General features: G+C 39.9%; 1 protein-coding gene and 1 non-coding gene across 2 annotated transcripts in view; one reads left to right on the top strand and one right to left on the bottom strand.

Annotated features, from left to right (window-relative positions):
* The window catches only part of USP50 (ubiquitin specific peptidase 50), a 34,931-nt gene that overhangs the window by 6,027 nt on the left and 5,803 nt on the right, over positions 1-23,101 (bottom strand). The window contains exon 6 of the mRNA XM_032417171.1: positions 18,874-19,006. Coding sequence (XP_032273062.1) covers positions 18,874-19,006 — 133 coding nt within the window. The remainder of the gene's footprint in view (positions 1-18,873; positions 19,007-23,101) is intronic.
* LOC116640892 lies at positions 3,139-3,240 on the top strand. The gene has a single exon (XR_004301108.1). It is a non-coding gene; the product is annotated as a U6 spliceosomal RNA (small nuclear RNA).

A 23,101-nucleotide genomic window follows, 5' to 3' on the forward strand; every position in this document is an offset into this window, starting at 1 on the left:
CTCCGCGGGAAGCCTGCTTCTCCCTCTCCCACTTCCCCTGCTTGTGTTCCCTCTCTCACTGTGTCTCTCTCTGTCAAGTAAAATCTTCAACTAAATAAATAAATAAATAAACAAACAAACAAAAACAAAGTGAAGGGATGGAGAAAGATACTCCCTGTAAATGAAAACAAGAAAGTCTGGGGTGGCAATACTTGTATCAGACAAAGAGACAAGGAAGGGCTTTACCTAATAAGAGATTAATCAAACAAGAGGACATAACAATTGTCAATATCTATGTACCCAGTAGAGGAGCAACCAGATATATAAAGCAAACATTAAAGGGAGTCAGAGAAGATGGTGGATTGGAGGATCCTGAGCTCACCTCGATCCACAGACACAACGAGATAACAGCTACATCTATACAACGAACTCTGAAAATGACCTGAAGACAAGAACAGACCTACCACAGTTAATCTAGAGAGAGGCCACATCAAAAAGGGTGGGAGGTATGGAGACAACCAACCCCTGGCAGGACTAACCACAAACAGGAGGGACACCACAAGCACAGAGAAGGGAGAGGATCAGACCCCACACCAGGCACCCCTAACACTGGGGACGTGCCCTGGGAAGATGAGTTCCTAACATCTGGCTTTGAGAACCAGTGGGGATTCACTTTGGGAGCTTCAAAAATCAGTGGGACTTAATGCTAGGAGAGCCAGACGGAAATAGGAATCTGAGTCCTCACCCTTAAAGAACCAGAATAAAAAATAATTCAGCCAGGGGAGATCTGATCCAAGATGGTGATGTAGGAAGACTCTGAATTCACTTTCTCCACAGAACACACCAAATTACATCTATTTATAAAGCAACTCCTCTTGAAGAAGAACTGAGGGCCAACTGAACAGCTTTTGTACAACAGAAGAACAGCAAAAGAGAACAGCAAGAGAAATGGAGACCCAGTAATGAAGGGTCTGTGGGGAGGGATAGTACTGAGGACCAGGAACAGATTCCTATCCTTGGGCATAGGAAAAACAAAAAAAAAAACAGCAGTTTAAGAGAGCAACCAGCATGTAAAAGAGCCAGCCCTAAAATTCTGCCGAACAGCAGGGTTGCTGCTAGAACACTTTCCGGGTGGGAGGGGCTGATGGATACCATTTATGCTGCCTTCCACCCTGACAGCATAGACCAGTGCACAGTCCAGGCGCCCTAACCAGCCTGTCCCCAGGCCTAGCCCATACCAGCCCCAGCTGTCCCACCAAGGTGACCACAGCCAGTACACACTGGGAACCCCCCCTGGTTAGCGCTCACAATAGCTCTAGCATTTATGCCAAGGTGACAGGCGCAAAGCATGCTGGAATACTCCAGGCCCACACCACTTCAGATAACAGTGAAGGGATCAATCCAACAAGAGGACATAACAATTGTAAATACCTATGCACCCAACAGTGGAGTACCTAAATATATAAAGCAAATATTAACAGACATAAAGAGATAAATTGATAATAATACAATAATAGTAGAGAACCTTAAAACCGCACTTACATCAATGGACAGATCATCCAGGAAGAAAAAAAAAAAATAAGGAAACCATGTCTTTGAATGAAACAATAGACAGATGGACATAACAGATATATACAAACATACCATAAAAAAAAAAATACACCTTCAAGTACATACACAATATTCTCCAGAATAGATCATATGATAGGCCACAAAAAAATGGCAGTAAATTTAAGAAGATTGAAACCATACCATGCATCTTTTCAGACTACAACAGTGTAAAATTAGAAATCAATCACAAGAAAAAAACTGGAAAAAACACAAAACACGGGGAGGCTAATAAACATGATACTAAACAACCAATAGGTCAATGAAGCAATCAAAGTTATAAAGAAAAAAAATACATGAAAACACAAATGGTCCAAAATCTTTGGGATGCAGCAAAAGCAGTTCTAAGAGGGAAGTTTATAGTAATACAGGCCTGCCTCAAGGAACAAGAAAAACCTCAAATAAACAACCTAACTTTACATCTAAAGGAATTAGAAAAATAACAAAGCCCAAGGTTAGTAGAAGGAAGAAAATAGTAAAGATCAGAGCAGAAATAAAGGTATAGAGATTTTTTAAAATAGAAAAAAATTAATGAAACCAAGAGCTGGTTCCTTGAAAAGATAAAATTGATGAACCCTTAGCCAGATTCATCAAGAAAAAAAGAGAACGGACCCAAATAAATAAAATGAGAAATGAAAGAAGAGGAGTAACCACCAACATGACAGAAATACAAAGGGTTATAAGAAAATATTATAAAAAATTATATACCAACAAATTAGACAACCTAGAAGAAATGGATACATTCCTAGAAACATAATCTTCCAAAATTGAATCAGGAGGAAATAGAAAACCTGAAGAGACCAATCACTAGTAACAAAAGTGACCTAGTGTTCAAAAATCTACCAAAGGGGCACCTGGGTGGCTCAGTTGGTTGAACATCTGCCTTCAGCTCAGGTCGTGATCTCCAGGCCCTGCATCTGGCTCCCTGCTCAGCAGGAGTCTTCTTCTCCCTCTGCCTCTCCCCCCTGCTTGTGTTTACACGTGTGCTCTCGCTCAAATGAATAAATAAAATCTTCAAAAAAAAACAAAAACAAACAAACAAAAACCTACCAAAAAATAAAAGTTCCAGACCAGATTGCTTCACAGGGGAATTCTGCCCAACATTTAAAGAAGAGTAATACCCATTCTTCTCAAACTATTCCAAAAAAATAGAAGAGGAAGGAAAGCTTCCAAATTTATTCTATGAAGCCAGGATCATCCTGATACCAAAACAAAAGTCACCACAAAAATGCTATAGGCCAATATCCCTGATGAACATAGAGGCAAAAATCGTCCACAAAAATAGTACCTTGGTGGCTCAGTTGGTTAAGCATCTGCCTTCGGCTCAGGTCATGACCTGGGGGGCCTGGGATCAAGTCCTGCATCGGGCTCCCTGTTCAGTGGGGAGCCTGCTTCTCCCTCTCTCTCTGCCCTTCCCCCGACCCCCCCCCAACACTTGTCCTTGCTTGCACTCTCATGCTGTCTCTCTCAAATAAGTAAATAAGATCTTTTTAAATAATCCTCCACAAAATATGAAACTGCTTTCAACTACACGTTAAAGGATTATTCACCATGCTCACTTCAACAGCACATATACTAAAATTGGAATGATAGAGATTAGCATGGCCCCTGCGTCAGAATGACATTCAAATTTGTGACAATTTGTATACTGAAAAAAAAAAAATCATTCACCACAATCAAGTGGAATTTATTCTGGAGATGCAAGGATGGTTTAATATTTGCAAATCAATAAACATGATACACTACATCAACAAAACAAGGCATAAAAATCACATGATCACCTCCATAGATGCAGAAAAAGCATTTGGCAAAGTATAACATCCATTCATTTTAAAGTCTCAGTAAAGTGGGTTTAGAAGGAACATACCTCAATATAATAAAGGCCATATATGACAAATCCATAGCTAACATTCAATGGTGAAAAACAGAACTTTTCCTCCAAAATCAGGAACAAGACAAGGATGCCCACTCTCACTTTTATTCAACATAATACTGGAAGTCTTAGCTATAGCAAGCAGACAACAAAAAGAGAAAAAAGAGGCATCCGTATTGGTAAAGAAGTTAAACTGTCACTATTTGCAGATGACATGATACTCTACATAGACAATCCTAATGACTCCACCAAAAAACTACTAGAATAAATGAATTCAGTAAAGTTACAGGATACAAAATTAATACCCAGAGGGCTGGGGAGATGGTGGAGTAGAAGGACCCCAAGTTGGCCTCATCCCACAGATCCATCTAGATAACACCCATATCAGCACAAATCACCTAGCAAACAACACAAAGACTGCCAGAACAAACTCCACAACTCAAGACAGGAAAGAGGCCACATGGAGGAAGGTAGGAAGGGTGAAGATGCGGTCTGGGAGCAAAGCAGATGGCACTGAGAAGGGCGGAAAACAGACCTTCACACTGGGGAGCCCATAAACGGGGAGGACGAATCTCTGTAATATTTGCCTTTTATAGTGACAGGGGCTGAATTTCGTGAGTACTTAACATCTGCAGGGCTTGCCTGGAATTTTAAAAAGCATCGGGCTTGGCCCTGGGAGAGACTGGAGGGCGTTAGGAAGCAGAGTCCCCGCCCTCTAAAGAGACAGTGGGACAAACAGCCTGTGCAGATACTGTGTAGAACCAGCAGTTTGAAAAAGGCCTGGGGCAGTCGGGAGGGCGAGGGATTTGCTCATCTCGGAGTGTGGCCTGGAGAGGCAGGGATCACAGGGAGACCACTCCAGGAAGAGAGGAGTTGGCAGGCGCAGTTTCCCTCCCTTGTGTCCCCCACACACACCCCCGCATAACAACGGCCGCCTGCGGGACAGAGCACAGCACCGAAGCTCCTAATGTGCTTGCATCAAGCCCCAACCCCCGACGCTTGGGCAGATCTGTCCTTCCCAGGCCTGCTCACGTCAGTCCTGGCCCTGTGGCCCCTTCCCCCAAAAGACCAGTACAAACCTGTTAGCACCACATCGCCTGAACTGCAGGTCTCGGGGGACATCACTTCCAGCAGTGGTGGGGCAGGTCTCCTTTTGCAAGCAGACCACCACACACCTCAGGGCCCACAACAGGCAAAGACAGCCTCTGCAGACACTGGACTGAAGGAAAAAGAGGCCATGATTCCACAGCACAACATACATAGGACACACTCCCTGACGCGCGAGGTCCTAGGGGACAGGGGACACTGTGCTGTGGGGCACTACAGGACCTCTTCTTCATAGAACTATTTCCATTAAGAGCAAGAGAAGTAGCTGACTTCCCTAACACAGAGAATTAAATGGACACAGAGAGTTAGACAAAATGAAGAGACAGAGAAACCTCTCCCAAATGAAAGATCAGGACCAAACCACAGAAAGAGACCAAAGTGAAATGGATACAAGTGATATGCCTGATAAGAGAACTTCAGTAATGATCTCAAAGATACTCACTGGACTTAAGAGTGGAGGGCATCAGTGAGACCCTTAACACAGAGATAAAAAACAAAAAAGGATATCAGCTAGTTCTTTGTTTTACTCAAAAAGCATATCCCTTTTATAGTTCGTGCCGTCTGTGAGCAAAACTTTTCAGTATGTGTGTATATCCCTTTAATAATTGCAGCAGGTTAGGATTAGGAATTCCCTACTTCCTCATTTTCTTATAGGTTTTAAATTTCCGACCTGTTAAGTGAATTTGTAGACCAAATTCCAAAGAAACTTTTTGTGTAGTTGGTTCTTGTAAAATGTGTTTGGTAAACAAACTCATAAGAGTGTTTTAGTATTTATTAAAAGGCTGACCGTTTCCTACAGGAAGGTAAGAAAACATAGGTTTTGTTTTATTACAACTTATATAAAGTTGTGTGACAGGGCATCCTCTTTGCTTCCAAAGATTGGGATGGGGTCACTGGGGATTCAGATCCTGGCAGAACTGTCAGCTTTATTCTGACATAATTCTGAGGGTAAGATATGTAAATGATAAAATGATTTGGTTAGCATTTTAGCAATGCTTCAAAGTGTTTTTGTTTATCTTCTAGACTAAATGTCAGGTTGGTATGAAGTAAAAACATCTAATGGTTAATTTCCCGTTTGTGTTTTATGTTCTTGAATACTTTTGTTGTTGTTGTTGTTATTTACGGAGATTTAAAAATCATTGTACTTTGGTCAGAAAAATAATAAATATAGCTTATAAATATTAAAAAAAGAACAAGTCAGAGATGAAGAACACAATAAATGAAATTAAAAATACACTTGATGGCATAAATAGCATGCTAGACGAATCAGAGGAACAAATTAATGATTTGGAAGGCAGAGTAATGGAAAGTAACCAAGCTGAGCAAAGGAGAGGAAAGAAAATTACTTAAATTGAGAATAGTCTCAGGGAACTCGGTGACTCCATCAAGTATAACAACATCCACATTATAGGGATCTCAGAAGAAATAGAAATAAGGGGGCAGAAAATTCATATGAAGAAATAATAGCTGAAAACTTCCTTAATCTGGGGAAGGACACAGATATCCAGGTCCAGGAGGCACAGAGATTCCCACCAAAATTCAATGCAAGGAAGTCCACACCAAGACACAAGGTAATTAAAATGGCAAAAAGTAGTGATAACAAGGTTTTTTAAAGAAAAAGAAGACAGTTACATACAAGTGAAACCCCATAAGGCTGTAAGCGGATTTTTCAGCAGGAACTTTGACTATCTCATGTCACCCCCCTCTGGTGTGCAAAGTGCTGAAAAGGAAAATCTACAGGCAAGAATACTCTATCCAGCAAGGCTATCATTCAAAAGAGAAGGAGAGATAGTTTCTCAGACAAAAACTGAAGGAGTTCAGGACCACTAAACCAGCCCTACAAGAAATATTAAAGGGGACACTTTGAATGGAAAGAAAGACCATCAGTGAGAGTATGAAAAGTAAAAAACACAAAAGCAGTAAAAATAAATATTTCTGTAAATCAATCAAGGGACTCATAAAATAAAAGGATGCAAAATATGACACCATATACCTAAAACATGGGGGGTAGAGAAGTAAAGAATGGGATTAAACTAAGTGACCATCAACTTAATATACACTGCTATCTGCAGAAGATGTTATATACAAAACTAATGGTAGGGCGCCTGGGTGGCTCAGTTGGTTAAGCGACTGCCTTCGGCTCAGGTCATGATCCTGGAGTCCCGGGATCGAGTACCACATCGGGCTCCCTGCTCGGCAGGGGGTCTGCTTCTCCCTCTGACCCTCGTCCCTCTCGTGCTCTCTGTCTCTCATTCTCTCTCTCAAATAAATAAATAAAAAATCTTAAAAAAAAAAATTAAAAAAAAAAACAAAAAACTAATGGTAACCATGAATCAAAAACAATGATGTATATGCAACGAATAAAGAAAAAGGAATCCAAGTATATCAAAGAAAGCCAACAAAACATGAAAGAGAGCAAGAAAGGATCAGAGAATACCTACAGAAACAACCACAAACCAAGTAACAAAATAGCAATAAATACATATCTATCAATAATTACTTTGAATATAAATGGACTGAATGCTCCAGTCAAAAGACATGAGATGACAGCGTGGATTTAAAAAAAAAAAAAAAAAAAAAAAAGACCCATCTATATGCTGCCTACAAGAGACTCATTTCAGACCAAGAGAGACCTGCAGATTGAAAGTGGGGGGTAGGGGTGGGTGGAATGCAGAAATATTTATCATGCAAATGGATGCCAAAAGAAATCTGGGGTAGCAGTACTTACATCAGACAAAATAGATTTTTTATTTATTTTTTTTATTTTTTTTTTTAATTTATTTTATTTTTTAAAATTTATTTATTTGACAGAGAGATAGCACAAGTAGGCAGAGCGACAGGCAGAGGGAAAGGGAGAAGCAGGCTCTCTGCTGAGCAGGGAGCCCGATGCGGGGCTCGATCCTAGGACCCTGGGATCATGACCTGAGCCGAAGGCAGCCGCTTAACCGACTGAGCCACCCAGGCGCCCCCAAAATAGATTTTTTTTTAAATATTTAATTTATTTATTTGAGAGAGAGAGAGAGCACACACACAGGGAGAGAGAGAAGCAGACTCCCCACTGAGCAGGGAGCCCGATCCCAGGACCCTGAGGTAATGACCTGAGCCAAAGGCAGATGCTTAACCAACTGAGCCACCCAGGTGCCCCACAAAATAGACTTTAAAACAAAGACTGTAACAGGAGACAAAGAAGGACACTACATAAAAATAAAGGGGACAATCCAACAAGAGGCTATAATAATTGTACATATTTATGCACCCAACATAGAAGCACCCAAATACATAAAACAGTTAATAACAAACATAAAGGAACTAATTGATAATAATATAATAATAGTAAAGGACTTTAACACCCCTCTTACATCAATGGACACATTATCTAAACAGAAAATCAACAAGAAAACAATGGCTTCGAATGATGACACAATGGACCAGATGGATTCACCAGATATATTCAAACATTCCATCCTAAGACATCAGACTACACATTCTTTTCAAGTACACAAGGAACATTCTCCAGAATAGATCACATGTTAGGCCACAAAACAAGTCTTGACAAATTCAAGAAGATCAAAGCATACCATGCATCTTTTCTGACCACAACGCTATCAAACTAGAAATAAACAAGAAAGACTCTGGAAAGAGCACAAATACGTGGAAGTTAAATAACATGCTAGTACACACTGAGTGGGTCAACCAAGAAATCAAAGAAATAAAAAGTTACATGGAAACAAATGCAAATGAAAACAAAATGATCTAAAATCTTTGGGATGCAGCAAAAGCAGTTCTAAGAGGGAAGTTTATAGCAATACAGGGCTACCTCAAGAAGCAAGAAAAAGCTCAAAAACCTAACCTTAGGCCGAAAGGAGCTAGAAAAAGAAGAACAAGTACAACCCCAAAACAGCAGAAGGAAGGAAATAATAAAGATTAGAGCAGAAATAAATGATAAACTAAAAAAACAATAGGACAGAACAATGAAACCAGGTGCTGATTCTTTGAAAAGATAACATAATTGATAAACCTCTAGCAAGACTCATTGAAAAAAAGATAGAACCAAATAAAGAAAATTACTAACAAAAGAGGAGAAATAACACCACAGAAATACAAACAATTGTAACAGAATATTATGAAAATCTATATGCCAACAAATTGGACAGCATAGAAGAAATGGATAAATATCTAGAAACATATAACCTACCAAAGCTAAAGAAGAAGAAATAGAAAATTTGAACAGATCCATCACCAGCAATGAAATTGAAGCAGTAACCAAAAAACTCCCCAAAAAACTGAAGTCCAGGACCAGATGGCTTCACAGGTGAATTCTACCAAACATGTAAAGAAGAGCTAATGTCATTCTTCTTGTACTAGTCCAAAAAATTCAAGAGGAAGGAAAATGTCCAAATTCATTCTATGAGACCAGTATCACCCTGATACCAAAATCAGATTAAAACACACACACACACACACATACACACAAAAAGAGAACTACAGGCCAATATTTCTCATGAATATAGATCCAAAAATCCTCAACAAAATATTAGCAAACCAAATCAAACAGCTTATTAAAAAAATCATTTACCACAAACAAGTGGGATTTATTTTTTTTTTTTTTTTAAGATTTTATTATTTGACAGAGAGATAGAGAGCACAAGTAGGCAGAGCGGCAGGCAGAGGGAGAGGGAGAAGCAGGCTCTCTACTGAGCAGGGAGCCCGATGTGGGGCATCATCACAGGACCCTGGGATCATGACCTGAGCTGAAGGCAGACACTTAACCATCTGAGCCACCCAGGCGCCCCACAAGTGGGATCTCATATTAGGATGCAAGGGCGGTTCAATATTTACAAAACAATGTGATACATTTCATCAATAAGATAAACAATAAAAACCGTATGATCATTCCAATAGATATAGAAAAAGCATTTGACAAAGTACAATATTCATTCATGATAAAAACACTCTGCAAAGTAGGTCTAGAGGGAACAATAATCTTAACATAATAAATGCCATAAATGAAAACCCAGAGTCAGCATCATTCTCAATGGGGACAACCTGAGAGTTTTCCCCCTAAGATCAGGAATAAGACAAGAATGTCCACTCTCACCACTTTTATTCAACATAGTACTGGAAGTCCTAGCCACAGAAATTAGACAACATAAAGAAATAAAAGTCATCCAAATTTGTAAGGAAGAAGTAAAACTCTGTTTGCAGATGACATGTAGAAAACCCTAAACACTCAAAAAACTAAAGACCAAAAAAACAACTAGAACTGATAAATGATTTCAGTAAAGTTGCAGGATATAAAATCAATGTACAGAAATCTGTTGCATTCCTATACACTAATAATGAGGCAGAATACAGTGAAATTAAGAAAACAATTCCATTTACAATTGCACCAGAACTATAAAATATCTAGGAATAAACTTAACCAAAGAGGTGAAAGACCTGTACTCTGAAAACTATAAAACACTGATGAAAGAAATTTAAGACAATGCAAAGAAATGGAAAGACATTCCATGCTCATGGATTAGAAGAACAAATATTGTTAAAATGTCTATGCTACCTAGAATAAGCTATACATTCAATGCAATCCCTATCAAAATACCATCAACTTTTTTCACAGAGTTGGAAGAAATAATCCTAAAATTTGTATGGAACCAGAAAAGACCCCGAATAACCAAAGGAATGTTGAAAAAGAAAACCAAAGCTGGTGTCATCACAATCCCAGACTTCGAGCTCTATTACAAAGCTGTCATCATCAAGACAGTCTGGTACTGGCACAAAAACAGACACATAGATCAATGGAAGAGAATAGAGAGCCCAGAAATGGACCCTCAACTCTATGGTCAACTAATCTTTGACAAAACAGGAAAGAATGTCCAATGGAAAAAAGAGAGTCTCTTCAACAAATGATGTTGGGAAAATTGGACAGCCACATGCAGAATGAAACTGGACCATTTCCTTACACCACACAAAAAAATAGACTCAAAATGGATGAAAGACCTAAATGTGAGACAGGAAACCATCAAAATCCTAGAGGAGAACACAGGCAGCAACCTCTGTGACCTCAGCCACGGCAACTTCTTGCTGGACACGTCTCCAAAGGCAAGGAAACAAAGGTAAAAATGAACTCTTGGGACTTCATCAAGATAAAAAGCTTTTGCACAGCAAAGGAAACAATCAACAAAACCAAAAGACAACCAACAGAATGGGAGAAGATATTTGCAAATGACATATCAGAGAAAGGGCTAGTATCCAAAATCTATAAAGAACTTATCAAACTCAATACCCAAAGAACAAATAATCCAATCAAGAAAAGGGCAGAAGACATGAACAGACGTTTCTGCAAAGATGACATCCAAATGGCCAACAGACACATGAAAATGTGCTCAACATCACTCTGTATCAGGCAAATACAAATCAAAACCTCAATGAGATACAATCTCACACCAGTCAGAATGGCTAAAGTTAACAAGTCAGGAAACGACAGATGTTGGCGGGGATGCGGAGAAAAGGAAACCCTCCTACACTGTTGGTGGGAATGCAAGCTGGTGCAGCCACTCTGGAAAACAGTATGGAGGTTCCTCAAAAAGTTGAAAATGAAAAAAAAAAAAGAAAAAGTTGAAAACGGAGCTACCCTACAATCCAGCAATTGCACTACTAGGGATTTACCCAAAGATACAGATGTAAAATGAAGGGGCACCTGCACCCCAATGTTTATAGCAGCAATGTTCACAATAGCCAAACTACAGAAAGAGCCCAGATGTCCATTGACAGATGAATGGATAAAGAAGATGTGGCATAGAGATGCCTGGGTGGCTTAGTCGGTTAGGTGGCTACCTTCGCCTCAGGTCATGATCCCAGGGTCCTGGGATTGAGTCCCACATTGGGCTCCTTGCTCAGCAGGGAGCCTGCTTCTCCCTCTCCTTCTCTGCTCCTCCTGCTTCTGCTCTCGCTCTCTCTTATAAATAAATAAAATCTTTAAATAAAGATACACACACACAATTGAATACTACTCAGCTATCAAAAAAATGAAATCTTGCCATTTGCAACGATGTGGATGGAACTAGAGGGTATTATGCTAAGCAAAATGAGTCAATCAGAGAAAGACAAGTATGACATGATCTCACTCATCTGTGGAATTTAAGAAACAAAACAGAGGATCATGGGGAAGGGAGGAAAAAAATAAAACAAGACGAAATCAGAGAGGGAGACAAACCATAAGACACTCAATCATAGGAAACAAATTGAGCGCTGCTGGAGGGGAGGAGAGTGGGGTGTAACTGGGTAATGGACACTGAGGGCATGTGATATAATAAGCACTGGGTATTTTATAAGACTGATGAATCACTGACCTCTACCTCTGAAACTAATAATACATTACATGTTAATTAATTGAATTTAAATAAAAATTTTAAAAATAATGACCAAATAGTATTTATCCCAGCAATGCAAGTGTAGTAAAATTAGAAAATCTTTAAATGTAATTGACCATATTAACAGATTATAAAGGATTCAGGAAAACCATTGCATCTCAATTATTGTTGGAAAAAAAGTTTAATGAAATTCAATACCTTTACAAACATGCACAAAACTGTTAGCAAAACCAGAATAGAAGGAAAAATCCATACCCTGATAAAGTGTAGCTACTAAAAAGCTACAGCAAGTATCATTGTTAATTGTTCTCTTTAAAATGAAGGAAAAAAAAAAAGACTTCAATACAGTTCTTTCAACCATCAATTAGTCAAACAAACAACAGTAGAGATAGCTTTGAATAACACAAGTTTAACTTCCATGACATAAGGAAGCTGGATCCTAATAAATAGAAATACACAAGCCTCAACACATGTAAAAGAATTTGTTTTATACAGATCATAATCTTTTAACACAATAAAACTAGCAGTCAATGCAAAAAAGATATATAATACAAAAATAATATGGTTCAGGGAGCAGAGTGGGTCAGGTATTATAGGTGAGTTGATAGCTCATCTATAATGCTGGGTAATGGATGCATTAGGGTTCCTTATATTGTCCTCTCTATTTTGTGTTTGAAGGGTTCTATAATTAAAAAGGTGGTAGGCAGTGAACATACTATCTAGAGAAACATCTGTAGTTTTAAATGCTTATATGTGAAAGAACAGACTGAATGTTAATGAACTAAGCTCCCAGGTTAAAACAGTAAGAGAATGAACCCAAGAAAAGTGGAAAAAGATAATAAAATTAGAAGATCAATGAACCAGAAAACAAAGATATAAGGAGAATCAAAAAATCAAAAGTTGGTCCTTTGAAAAGACTTCAACAATATAGACATTAATAAGATTGATCAAGAAAAAAATACAAAGCAATGGTAAGTACATAAAATTAGAAATGAAAAAAAGGTACAGATATCTAAAGATCCAGCAGAAATTTTAAATTTTGGGGGGGGCGCCTGGGTGGCTCAGTTGTTAAGCGCCTGCCTTCGGCTCAGGTCATGATCCCAGGGTCCTGGGATCGAGTCCCACATCGGGCTCCCTGCTCGGCGGGAAGCCTGCTTCTCCCTCTCCCACTCCCCCTGCTTGTGTTCCTGCTCTCGTTCTCTCTCTCTCTCTCTGAGAAAGAAAAATAAAAATTTTTAACACCCTAAAAAAGTTATGCCAGAAAACTGAACGCTCTGATGAAATGGACAAATACTCAGAAAATTATAACTTATCAAACCGATGGAAGAAGAAAATACAAAGCCTGTAATAGACCTACAAGCATTAAAGAAATTATACCAGGAGTTAACAATCACCCCTCAAAGGGAAGTGCACGCCCAGGTGGGCTTACAGGTGAGTTCTATCAGTCCTTCAAGAAACTTACCACAGCCTTACACAAACTTCTGTACAAGAGGAAGAAAAGCTCCTCTAACTCATGAGGTCCGTTTAACCTTGATACTTATACTAGACAAAGGGTATAAGGAAGAAAAGCAGAGATAACGCTCATTCAAGAGATTATTGCAAAATCCTAAAGTGTGGTAAACCAAATCAAGCAAAATACATCTCAGATAATAATGACCAAACAGTATTTACCCCAGCAGTGCAAGGGTAGTAAAAGTAAAGGGTAGTAAGTTAGAACATCTATAAATATAATTCAACATATGAACAGATTAAAAAGGGTTCAGGAGGGCCATTTCTCAATTATTGTAGAGACAAAGATTTAATAAAATTCACTACCTTTACAAACATGCACAAAAAGTGTTAGCAAAACCAAAATAGAAGGAAGTATCAATAACCTGATAAAGTATAGCTACTAAAACACAGCAAGCATAATCCTTGACTATTCCCTTTAAAAATGAAGAAAAAAGGGGTACTCACTCAAGATAGCGATGTAGAATCGTGCGCTCACCTCCTCCCAGGGACTCGCCAAAAACCAACAGGGCTTGCATCCGTGAGACCCACAAGGCTATAACAAGCTATAACGGCTCTTAAAGTGTTCAGACTCACCTGTCCCAGGGTGCAACACAGAGGCAGCCAATTGAGAGGTGCCCAGGCTTGACGTGAATGAGGCTCATCTGCTAATTTTAAAGCACTGGCCTGCGTTAAGGGCAGGCATCTAATTCAGCACACATGGGGAGTCCTGCAGGCCTGCGGGAGCCATCTTCACATCCCCCTCTGCCATGCTCCAGAGTGCTAGCGTCTCCCAGAGTGGAGCTGGTTTCTGTGAATGCCATCCAAGGGATTCCCCATAACTGCCTAGCTCTGGTGGCCGGGGGAGCTTGTGTTCCTGGGTCCTACAGGATTACAACAATCAGAGAGACAGTTCCTGGCAAGCTATCACCCCCAAGACACTGGACAGACAGCAGAATGAGACACACGCCCAGTCTTTCTGTGAAAGAGGCCTATTTGCTTGTCCTGGGGCTTCATGAAGCCCGAGGAGAAGGCTTTAGGTTTGGCACACAACTAGGTGCCAACAGAGGTGCTGTCGAGGCTCTAGGCTGGTAGATGCCATCTTCACGTTCTCCCTCTGCCTTGCTACAACTTACTGGTATCTCCCAGAAGGGAGGTTTTACATTCATCTGGGGTCCTGATTTTTCCGACTGTGGCCCAAGGAACACCTCCAGACTGCCTTGGCTTTGGTGGTCAGCTAGCCTTTATGCATGTGGTCCCACAGAACTGTATGTATATATTGGCATACTTTAAAAGCTGCTGCCTGAGGGCCTGTCTTCCAGTATGTCTAAATCTAGCTGCTGACCAAGATCCTCCCTTTTGGGACATTTAACACACCCTCAACTACTGGAAACCATCAAAAATAAAATAGGCTGCTTGGACAACACAAAGGGTTGACGGCATGAATGAACGTTGCATAATTTTGAGTGACAAGAGCCAGACACAAAAGAGTACATGCTGTATGATCCTATTTCCATACAGCACAAAAGCTGGCAAAACCTACCCTGCCAGGAGTCAGTGGTTTGCCTGACTAGAATTGGGCACAAGGCTAGTTAGGGTATTAGTGAGGGCCTACCTGAACTGTAGTCTGGTTCCATGGGCCAGTCCACTTTTTGAAAATTCATTGAGTTTTGCATTTGTGATATGGCTTTTTCTATGTATGTATGTTTTACTTCAATAAAAAGTTTATTTTTTTAAAAAAATGAAGAAATAGGGGCACCTGGGTGGCTCAGTCAGTTCAGCGTCTGCCTTCAGCTCAGGTCATGATCCCAGGGTCCTGGGATCGAGTCCTGCATTGGGCTCCCTGCTCCGTGGGGAGCCTGCTTCTCTCTCTGCCCCTGCTTCTCTGTCTCTCATGAATAAATATTTTTTAAAAAAAGAAAAGAAACAAATTATTAGTATCTTATACAAACTGTGCCAGAGAATAGAATAGAATAGAATGGCCAATGCCTTTTATGAGGCTAGAATAAGGCCCAAAACAAAAACAAAAAGACAGTATGAGAAAGAAAGTTAGATTAGTTTCTCAATTGCGAAAATAAATACAAAAATGTAAAAACACTTTTAGCCAAAAAAAAAAAAAACTCAGGTAGAAAATCAATGTCATTCGCTATGTTAATAAATTAAGGGAAAGATTTAGGTAAGATATCCTTAAAATGTCATCTGGGAAAACATACACACATACACACAGATATCTATATATAAACAAAGTTCCATGTGTCAGCACATGGCAATGCATTCTATAAAACCGTAGAAGCAAAATACTGGCAACACCTAAGTGCCCAGCAACAGGAGAAACAATAAATAGATACAATGGATTACTAAAAGCGGTTACAATGACTGTACTAAAGCTAATGTATCATGTGGATGAATATAAAAATAACATGCGGGGAAAAAGTCACAGAAGAATATGTGCAGTATGATACCATATGCATAAAACATGCAAAACAATCCTACATAGCATGTACGGACACATACGTGCGTCACAAAGTATGAAAGAGTGCATAGAAATAATACACCCCAAATTCAGAACAGTGGTTACAACAGGGAGTGGAGGGCAGTGGGATCATTAAACATACACACAATTTTATTTTATTTTATTTTTTTAAAGATTTTATTTATTTATTTGAGAGAGAGAATGAGATAGAGAGAGCATGAGAGGGGGGAGGGTCAGGGAGAAGCAGACTCCCCGCTGACCAGGGAGCCCGATGCAGGACTCGATCCCAGGACTCCAGGATCATGACCTGAGCCAAAGGCAGTTGCTTAACCAACTGAGCCACCCAGGCGCCCAAACATACACACAATTTTATCTAGGATATTTTATTCTTAACATTGGTGGAGGGTAATGTGAATACTTACTGTGTTTTCTGTTCCTGAAATATTTCAAAATTTTAGTCTTTTTTTAATTTTTTTTTTAAGATTTTATTTATTTATTTGACAGAGAGAGAGCACAAGTAGGCAGAGTGGCAGGCAGAGGGAGAGGGAGAAGCAGACTCCCCGCCGAGCAGGGAGCCCTTAGATGGCTTGATCCCAGGACCCGGGGATCATGACCCAAGCCGAAGGCAGATGCCCAACTGACTAAGCCACCCAGGCATCCCTAAAAAGTCTTTCTAAAAACCAATCACTTGAAGAGGGTTGAAGGAAGTAAATACTGTTAGCATATGTTTGCTACTTTCAAATATTTGAAGGAACATCATGTATAAGAAAAAAAAAAGAATGTGTTTCATTTTGCTAACATGTATGTACAAGTATTTAACTGTAAAGCCACATACATACTGTTATCTGTATGTTATTATACTATATATTGTCGTAACTCTATGTTATTACTGTTATTACTACAAAGCACAGAATTAGGACAAACAGAAGAAATTACAGGAGGAAGGCAGATATGTATCAACTATTAGAGGCAGCATAATGGCGTAATGAGAACGGGACTGTCTGGGGGGTCAGCATGCCTCACTTCAGACCTTGGCTCTGCCCTTTGTAGGCGATATGATTGAGGCAGATTATTGAACCCCTCTGTGCTGTTCTCCAGCCTGTAAAATGGGGATAATAATGGTGCTTACCTCACAGGGCTATATAAGGATTAAATGATTCTTTGCAAAGTGCTTAGAACGGTGCCCGGTACATAGCAAGCCCTATACGTTTGTAAAATAAATCAAACAAACCTGGCAGGTAAAGAGCCCGCCTTGTAAAGCAGTAAGCTCTTCTTCAAGGGCTCCTGCAAAGGCTGGGAATATATCGGTTTGGGGTCTAGCATACTTCTCAAACTCCAATATGCATTCGGATCACGTGGAGATCTTGCTAAAATCCATGTTCTGAGTCAGTAAGCCTCGGGGGGAGCCTGAAAATCTTTACTTCGGAGAGGTGGTGCCAGGGCTCCTGCCGACTACAGCTTGAGGAGCAGAACTCAAGGCCTTTCCCTGTGGCCGGACATCATAGCTTCAAAGATGCTTAGTTCTTATTGCCAGTCCATCATCAACTGACAGTTGATTCTAAATTCTAAATTCTAAATCTATTTCTCTTTCAAAACCAACTTTTGGCCCCTCAATTAGCTGATAATAATTTAAACACTAAAAGGATTACAAATTTATAGGAGGCTTGGGGTGACTCTATACAAATGTTTATCTTCCCTTAATGTAGGTAATTACATACTTTTTTTTTTAAAGATTTATTTATTTATTTATTTATTTATTTATTTATTTATTTGACACAGAGAGAGAGACAGCTAGAGTGGGAACACAAGCAGGGGGAGCGGGAGAGAAGCAGGCTCCTGGCTGAGCGGGGAGCCCGATGCGGGGCTCGATCCCAGGACCCTGGGATCATGACCTGAGCCGAAGGCAGACGCTTAACGACTGAGCCACCCAGGCACCCCCATACTTTTTTTTTTTTAAAACAAATTCAGCTCTCTGTCTTTTGGATTTTCTTAAAGAAGAAACACATAATGAGAAATGTAAACAGTGAAATACAGGGGAGGCGGTTCCTGTGTCATTTTGGAATCCACAGTAGAGTCTAAATTTGATGTGGTAGAGAGGAGGATGTCACTTTAGATCTCCAGTAGGGAAGTGAGAAGGAAAAGCTCCTGTGAGGGCAGGATAAATGAGAAAGAAGGGGAATGTCAAGGCTTGAAGTAAGGAGGAAAAATAAAGGAGGATCATTTTTTAAAGTTTGAAGGTATGGTTGAGATGTGAAAGAGGTTAAAGAGTGGGACTAACATTTTATAATGTATTAATTCAACAAGCTGAATAGGTAGATGAGACTTGGGTGTATCAGAAGATCCTGGCGAAGCATATGGGCTCTGGTGGGAGCCCTCCCATCTGCTGTGCGCCCCGCTGGACCTCCAGGTTCTAAAGACTGTTAACACCATGATCCAGAATGGAAACCCGGAGAATGGCTTCGTGCTTGGGGCTGTTTGACGTTGTGGGGAGTTCTGGGTGATTTGGTCTGAATTATACTCCATGCTTTCTTTCCTTCAGGGAATCCTCAATAATGATGGTTGACTTAGAACCAAAGGGAACCCCCACAGAGTTTCCTTAGGACTAGATGCACACAGGCAGTGACTCCTCTGGGACTATTCCATGTGGAGTGTCAGGGGGGTTTGGCCATAGAGTGGCTCATGAATATTCAACATAAAGCTATCGATACTAACTTCTGCTGCCCCCACAGCCTAATTTGCAAATGCCCCCAGATCTGAAATAACCAATGAGTGGAGGGAAAGTGAGGAGTCCGGGGACAGAACATTTTATTTTTCCATTATTCTACCGTTTGAAGTCAACACAGAAAGTTCCAGGCTCTATATTTTGCCTTAAAAAGAATATAGGAGAAGTGAGGGAAAGATGAGAGTAGGCATTCAAGTAGATAATGCTACAGTTTTCTTTAAATTTGTGCTATTTTAAATAGTATTTTACTCACCACCACTGCACAGAGGTTATATTTAGGGTGTTTCCGAAAAACTGGACAAATGTAAGGAGTAAGGTCCAAGTTAATGAGTGGGTAATGAATATCTGTTCTCAATTTCCTTTTCATTGTACCCAGAATGTCAAATCTGGAGAGAGAATAAATGTGCGAAATATAAAGTAAGTTTGTAAACCACTCGTGAATGAAGTCTACATACCTTGGTAAATTCCAACTACAGTTAAAAGTAACTTCTTGGAAAGATAATTTGGCACAGACCCGTACATAATTTTTTTCTTATCTATGTATTTATAATATGCACATCCACAAGCATCACCCGAAATGAGAATGGGTGTGCCAGGGGTGTGGGTCAGGGGGTGAGATGGTACAGAGTCAATCCTGTGAGAGAGGATGGAGACAAAGCCAGGCTTGGCATCAGGGAGTAGAAATCACATTGATTGACTCAGCTTTTCCTTATCTTGATTTTAGCACACGTCGTCTCGGCAGTGTCCTGTTTCCCAGCTCTGAGGTTTTAATATATCTTTAATAAGATAAAATTCTCTGAAAATCTTGTCACATTCTCTATTTGCTATATAGCTCAGCAGTTCCCAAATCTGAACTCATATCAGAATCACCCTGGGGCTTTTTAAAAAATGAATTATGGTGGCACCTGGGCGGCTCAGTCAGTTAAGCTTCTAACTCGTGGTTTTGGCACAGGTCATGATCTCAGGGTTGGGAGATTGAGCCCCACGTTGCGCTCTGAGCTGGACGTGGAGTCTGCTTAAGATGCTCTCTCTCTCTCCCTTTCCCTCTGCCTCTACCCCTCTAAATAAACAAACAAACAAACAAACAAATAAATGTTCATGGACCCCCCAAGGGTTAATATGAGAAAAAAAATGTTTAAATATATAAAAATGGGGAAGGATTGTTCTAGATTAAGAGACAAAAGAGACAGCCAAATGCAGCGTATGACCCTCAAATGGATACTGGATTAGAAGTTATGAAAGGCATTTTTAAGATGAGGGAATTTAGACATGGACTGGATCTTAGGTGATGGGAAATTATTAAATTTCTAGAGCATGATAATGGTGTTGTGATTATGTAGAAGAATGTCCTTGTACTCAGGTGATACATGCTGAAGTATGTGTGTATGTATGTACATATTTCTTTATTTTAAAGATTTTATTTATTTATTTGACAAAGAGATAGAGAGAGAGCACAAGTAGGCAGAGTGGCAGGCAGAGGGAGAGGGAGAAGCAGGCTCCCTGCAGAGCAAGGAGCCCAATGTGGGGCTCAATCCCAGGACCGTGGGATCATGACCTGAGCCAAAGGCAGCTGCTTAACCGACTGAGCCACCCAGGTGCCCCTTTGCTGAAGTATTTAAGCATGAAATGCCATGGTGTTTGCTTCTTACTTCAGATGTTCAGCTAATAAAATGGAAGGGATGAAGGAAAGGAGGGAGGGAGGTGGAGAGAGACAGACAGAGGGAAAGGAAACGTGGCAAAGTGTCACCAATACTAATGAAGATTCTATGGCATATGGATATTTATTATATATCCTTTCAATTTTTCTGTAGATTTGAAGGTTTTTTAAATAAAAATGGGGGGGGCGCCTGGGTGGCTCAGTCGGTTAAGCATCTTGCCTTCAGCTCAGGTCATGATCTCAGGGTACTGGGATCGAGTCCCACATCGGACTCCCTGCTCAGTGGGAGTCTTCTTCTCCTTCTCCTTCTCCCTCTTCCCCTGCTCCTGTTCTCTCTCTCTCTCTCTCTCACTCTCTCTCTCTCTCAAATAAATAAATAAAAATCTTTTTTAAAAAGGCCACATTAAAAAAATAATAAAAATAAAATAAAATAAAAATGGGGGATTAAAAAATTAAAATCATGAAGAATTCACCTCAAACCTGTGGAATCAGAATTCCCAAGGGTGAGGCCAGGGAATTTATTTTTTAAAGAGCCCTCGAAGGAAGTGCCAAATGTCCATCAATGGACCAATAAAAAAGCAAAATATGATATAGACACAATGGAATATTACTCAGTTCATAAGAAGAAATGAACTTCCAGTACACATCACAACATGGATGAACCTTGAAAACATATTCTAAGTGAAATGGGCCAGTAAAAAAGGACAAACATCATATGATTCCAGGTACATGAAGCACCTAGAATAGGCAAGTTTATAGACACAGAAAGTAGATTAGAGATTATCAGGGGCTGTGGGGGGAGGAGGAATGGGGAATTATGGCTTAATGGTTGCAGACTTTTTCTTTGGGGCAATGAAAAAGTTTTAGAAGTGATTGTCACACAACATTGTGAATGTAATGAATGCCAATGAATTAAACACTTAAAATGGTTGGGGGTTGAAAATGGTAGAAAGGGGTCACGACACAAAGAACTTTGGCAGCCTCTAGAAGCTGGAAAGGGAAGGCATCAGATTCTTCTCTAGAAAGGAATGCAGCCCTGCAGACACTTTGATTTTAGCCTTGTGAAACCCACATTAGACTTTTAACTACCAAACTGTAAGGTGACCACCAAAAACGTTAAAATGCCAAGATTTTTGGGAAGGTAGCAGAATAGGAGGATCAAAAGATCATGTCATTCCCTGGACACACACCTAGATAACAGCCACATCAGAGCAACTAACTCAGAAAATGACCCAAAGCCTGGCATTCTAGACTTTCCACAGTTAACTGTAGAGAGGAGGCCACAGGGAAAACGGTAAGAGGGGTGGAGTCCCAGCAGGGAACCGAACTTTCCAGGAGACTAACCACACATGGGAGGGACACCACATACACAAACGCAGAGGAGCACCCTCCACACCAGGCTCCCCACACACAGGGGCCTCTGCACTGGGAAGATGAGTCCACACAGTATTTGGCTTTGAAAACAAAACAAAAAGCCAACTACTGATGGGGAGAAGATATTTGCAAGTAATTTATCCAATACAGGATTAGTATCCAAAATATATAAAGAACGTATACAACTCACCCAAAAAAACAAATAATCCAGGGACTCTGGCTGGCTCAGTCAGTAGAGCATGGGAGTCTTGGTCTCAGGGTAGAGTTTACTTAAAAAAAACAAAACAAAACAAAATAATCCCATTAAAAAAGGGCAGAGGACCTGAAGAAACATTTCTCCAAAGAAGACATCCAGATGGCCAACAGACACATGAAAAGGTGCTCAACATCACTCATCATCAGAGAAATGCAAATCAAAGCCCCAGTAAGATATCACCTCACACCTGCCAGAATGGTTAAAATAAAAAAATATAAGAAATAACAAGTGTTGGTGAGGATGTGGAGAAAAAGAAACCCTCATACGCTATTGGTGGAAATGCAAACTGGTGCAGCCACTGGGGAAAACAGTATGGAGGTTCCTCAAAAAATTAAAAATAGAACTACCATATGAACCAGTAATTCCTCTACCCAAAGAAAACAAAAACATTAATTTGAAAAGATATATGTACCCCTATCTATATTGCAGCATTATTTACAATAGCCAAGATATGGAAGCAACCTTAGTGTCTATCAGTAGATGAATGGATAAAGACGTGTATATATATACAGTGGAATACTACTCAACCATAAAAAAGAACAAAATTTTGCCATTTGCAACAACACGATGGATCTAAAGGGTATAATGCCAAGTGAAATCAGTCAGAGAAAGACAAATACCATATAATTTCTCCCCTATGTGGAATTTAAGAAACAAAACAAATGACCAAAGGAATAAAAACAAAAAAAAACAGACTCAAATACAAAACTAATGGTTACCGGGGGTGGGGGGTGGGGATGGGTGAAACGGGTGACGGGGATTAGGAGTACACTTATCGTGATGAACACTGAGTAATGTATAGAATTGCTGAATCACTATATTGTACACTGAAAGTAATATAACACTCTTAGAGTTCAATAAAAAAAAGTTAAAATGGCAGATTTTATGTTACATACATTTTATCACAGATTAAAAATTAATGTAATATACTGAATACCATTGAATTATACATTTTATTTATTTATTTTTATTTATTTATTTTAGAGAGAGAGAATATGCACGAGCAGGAGGGGCAGAGGGAGAGAGCATCTCAAGCAGACTCCAGAGCTTGGCCCCGACAACGGGTCTCGATCCCAAAATCCTGAGATCCCGACCTGAGCCAAACCAACAGACACTTAACCGACTGAACCACCCAGACGCCCCTGAATTGTACAACTTAAATGGGTCAATTGCATGGTATGTGAATTATATCTT

This window comes from Phoca vitulina, unplaced genomic scaffold (assembly GCF_004348235.1).
Source record: "Phoca vitulina isolate PV1807 unplaced genomic scaffold, GSC_HSeal_1.0 scaffold20, whole genome shotgun sequence".
In the NCBI taxonomy this organism is placed as follows: domain Eukaryota; kingdom Metazoa; phylum Chordata; class Mammalia; order Carnivora; family Phocidae; genus Phoca; species Phoca vitulina.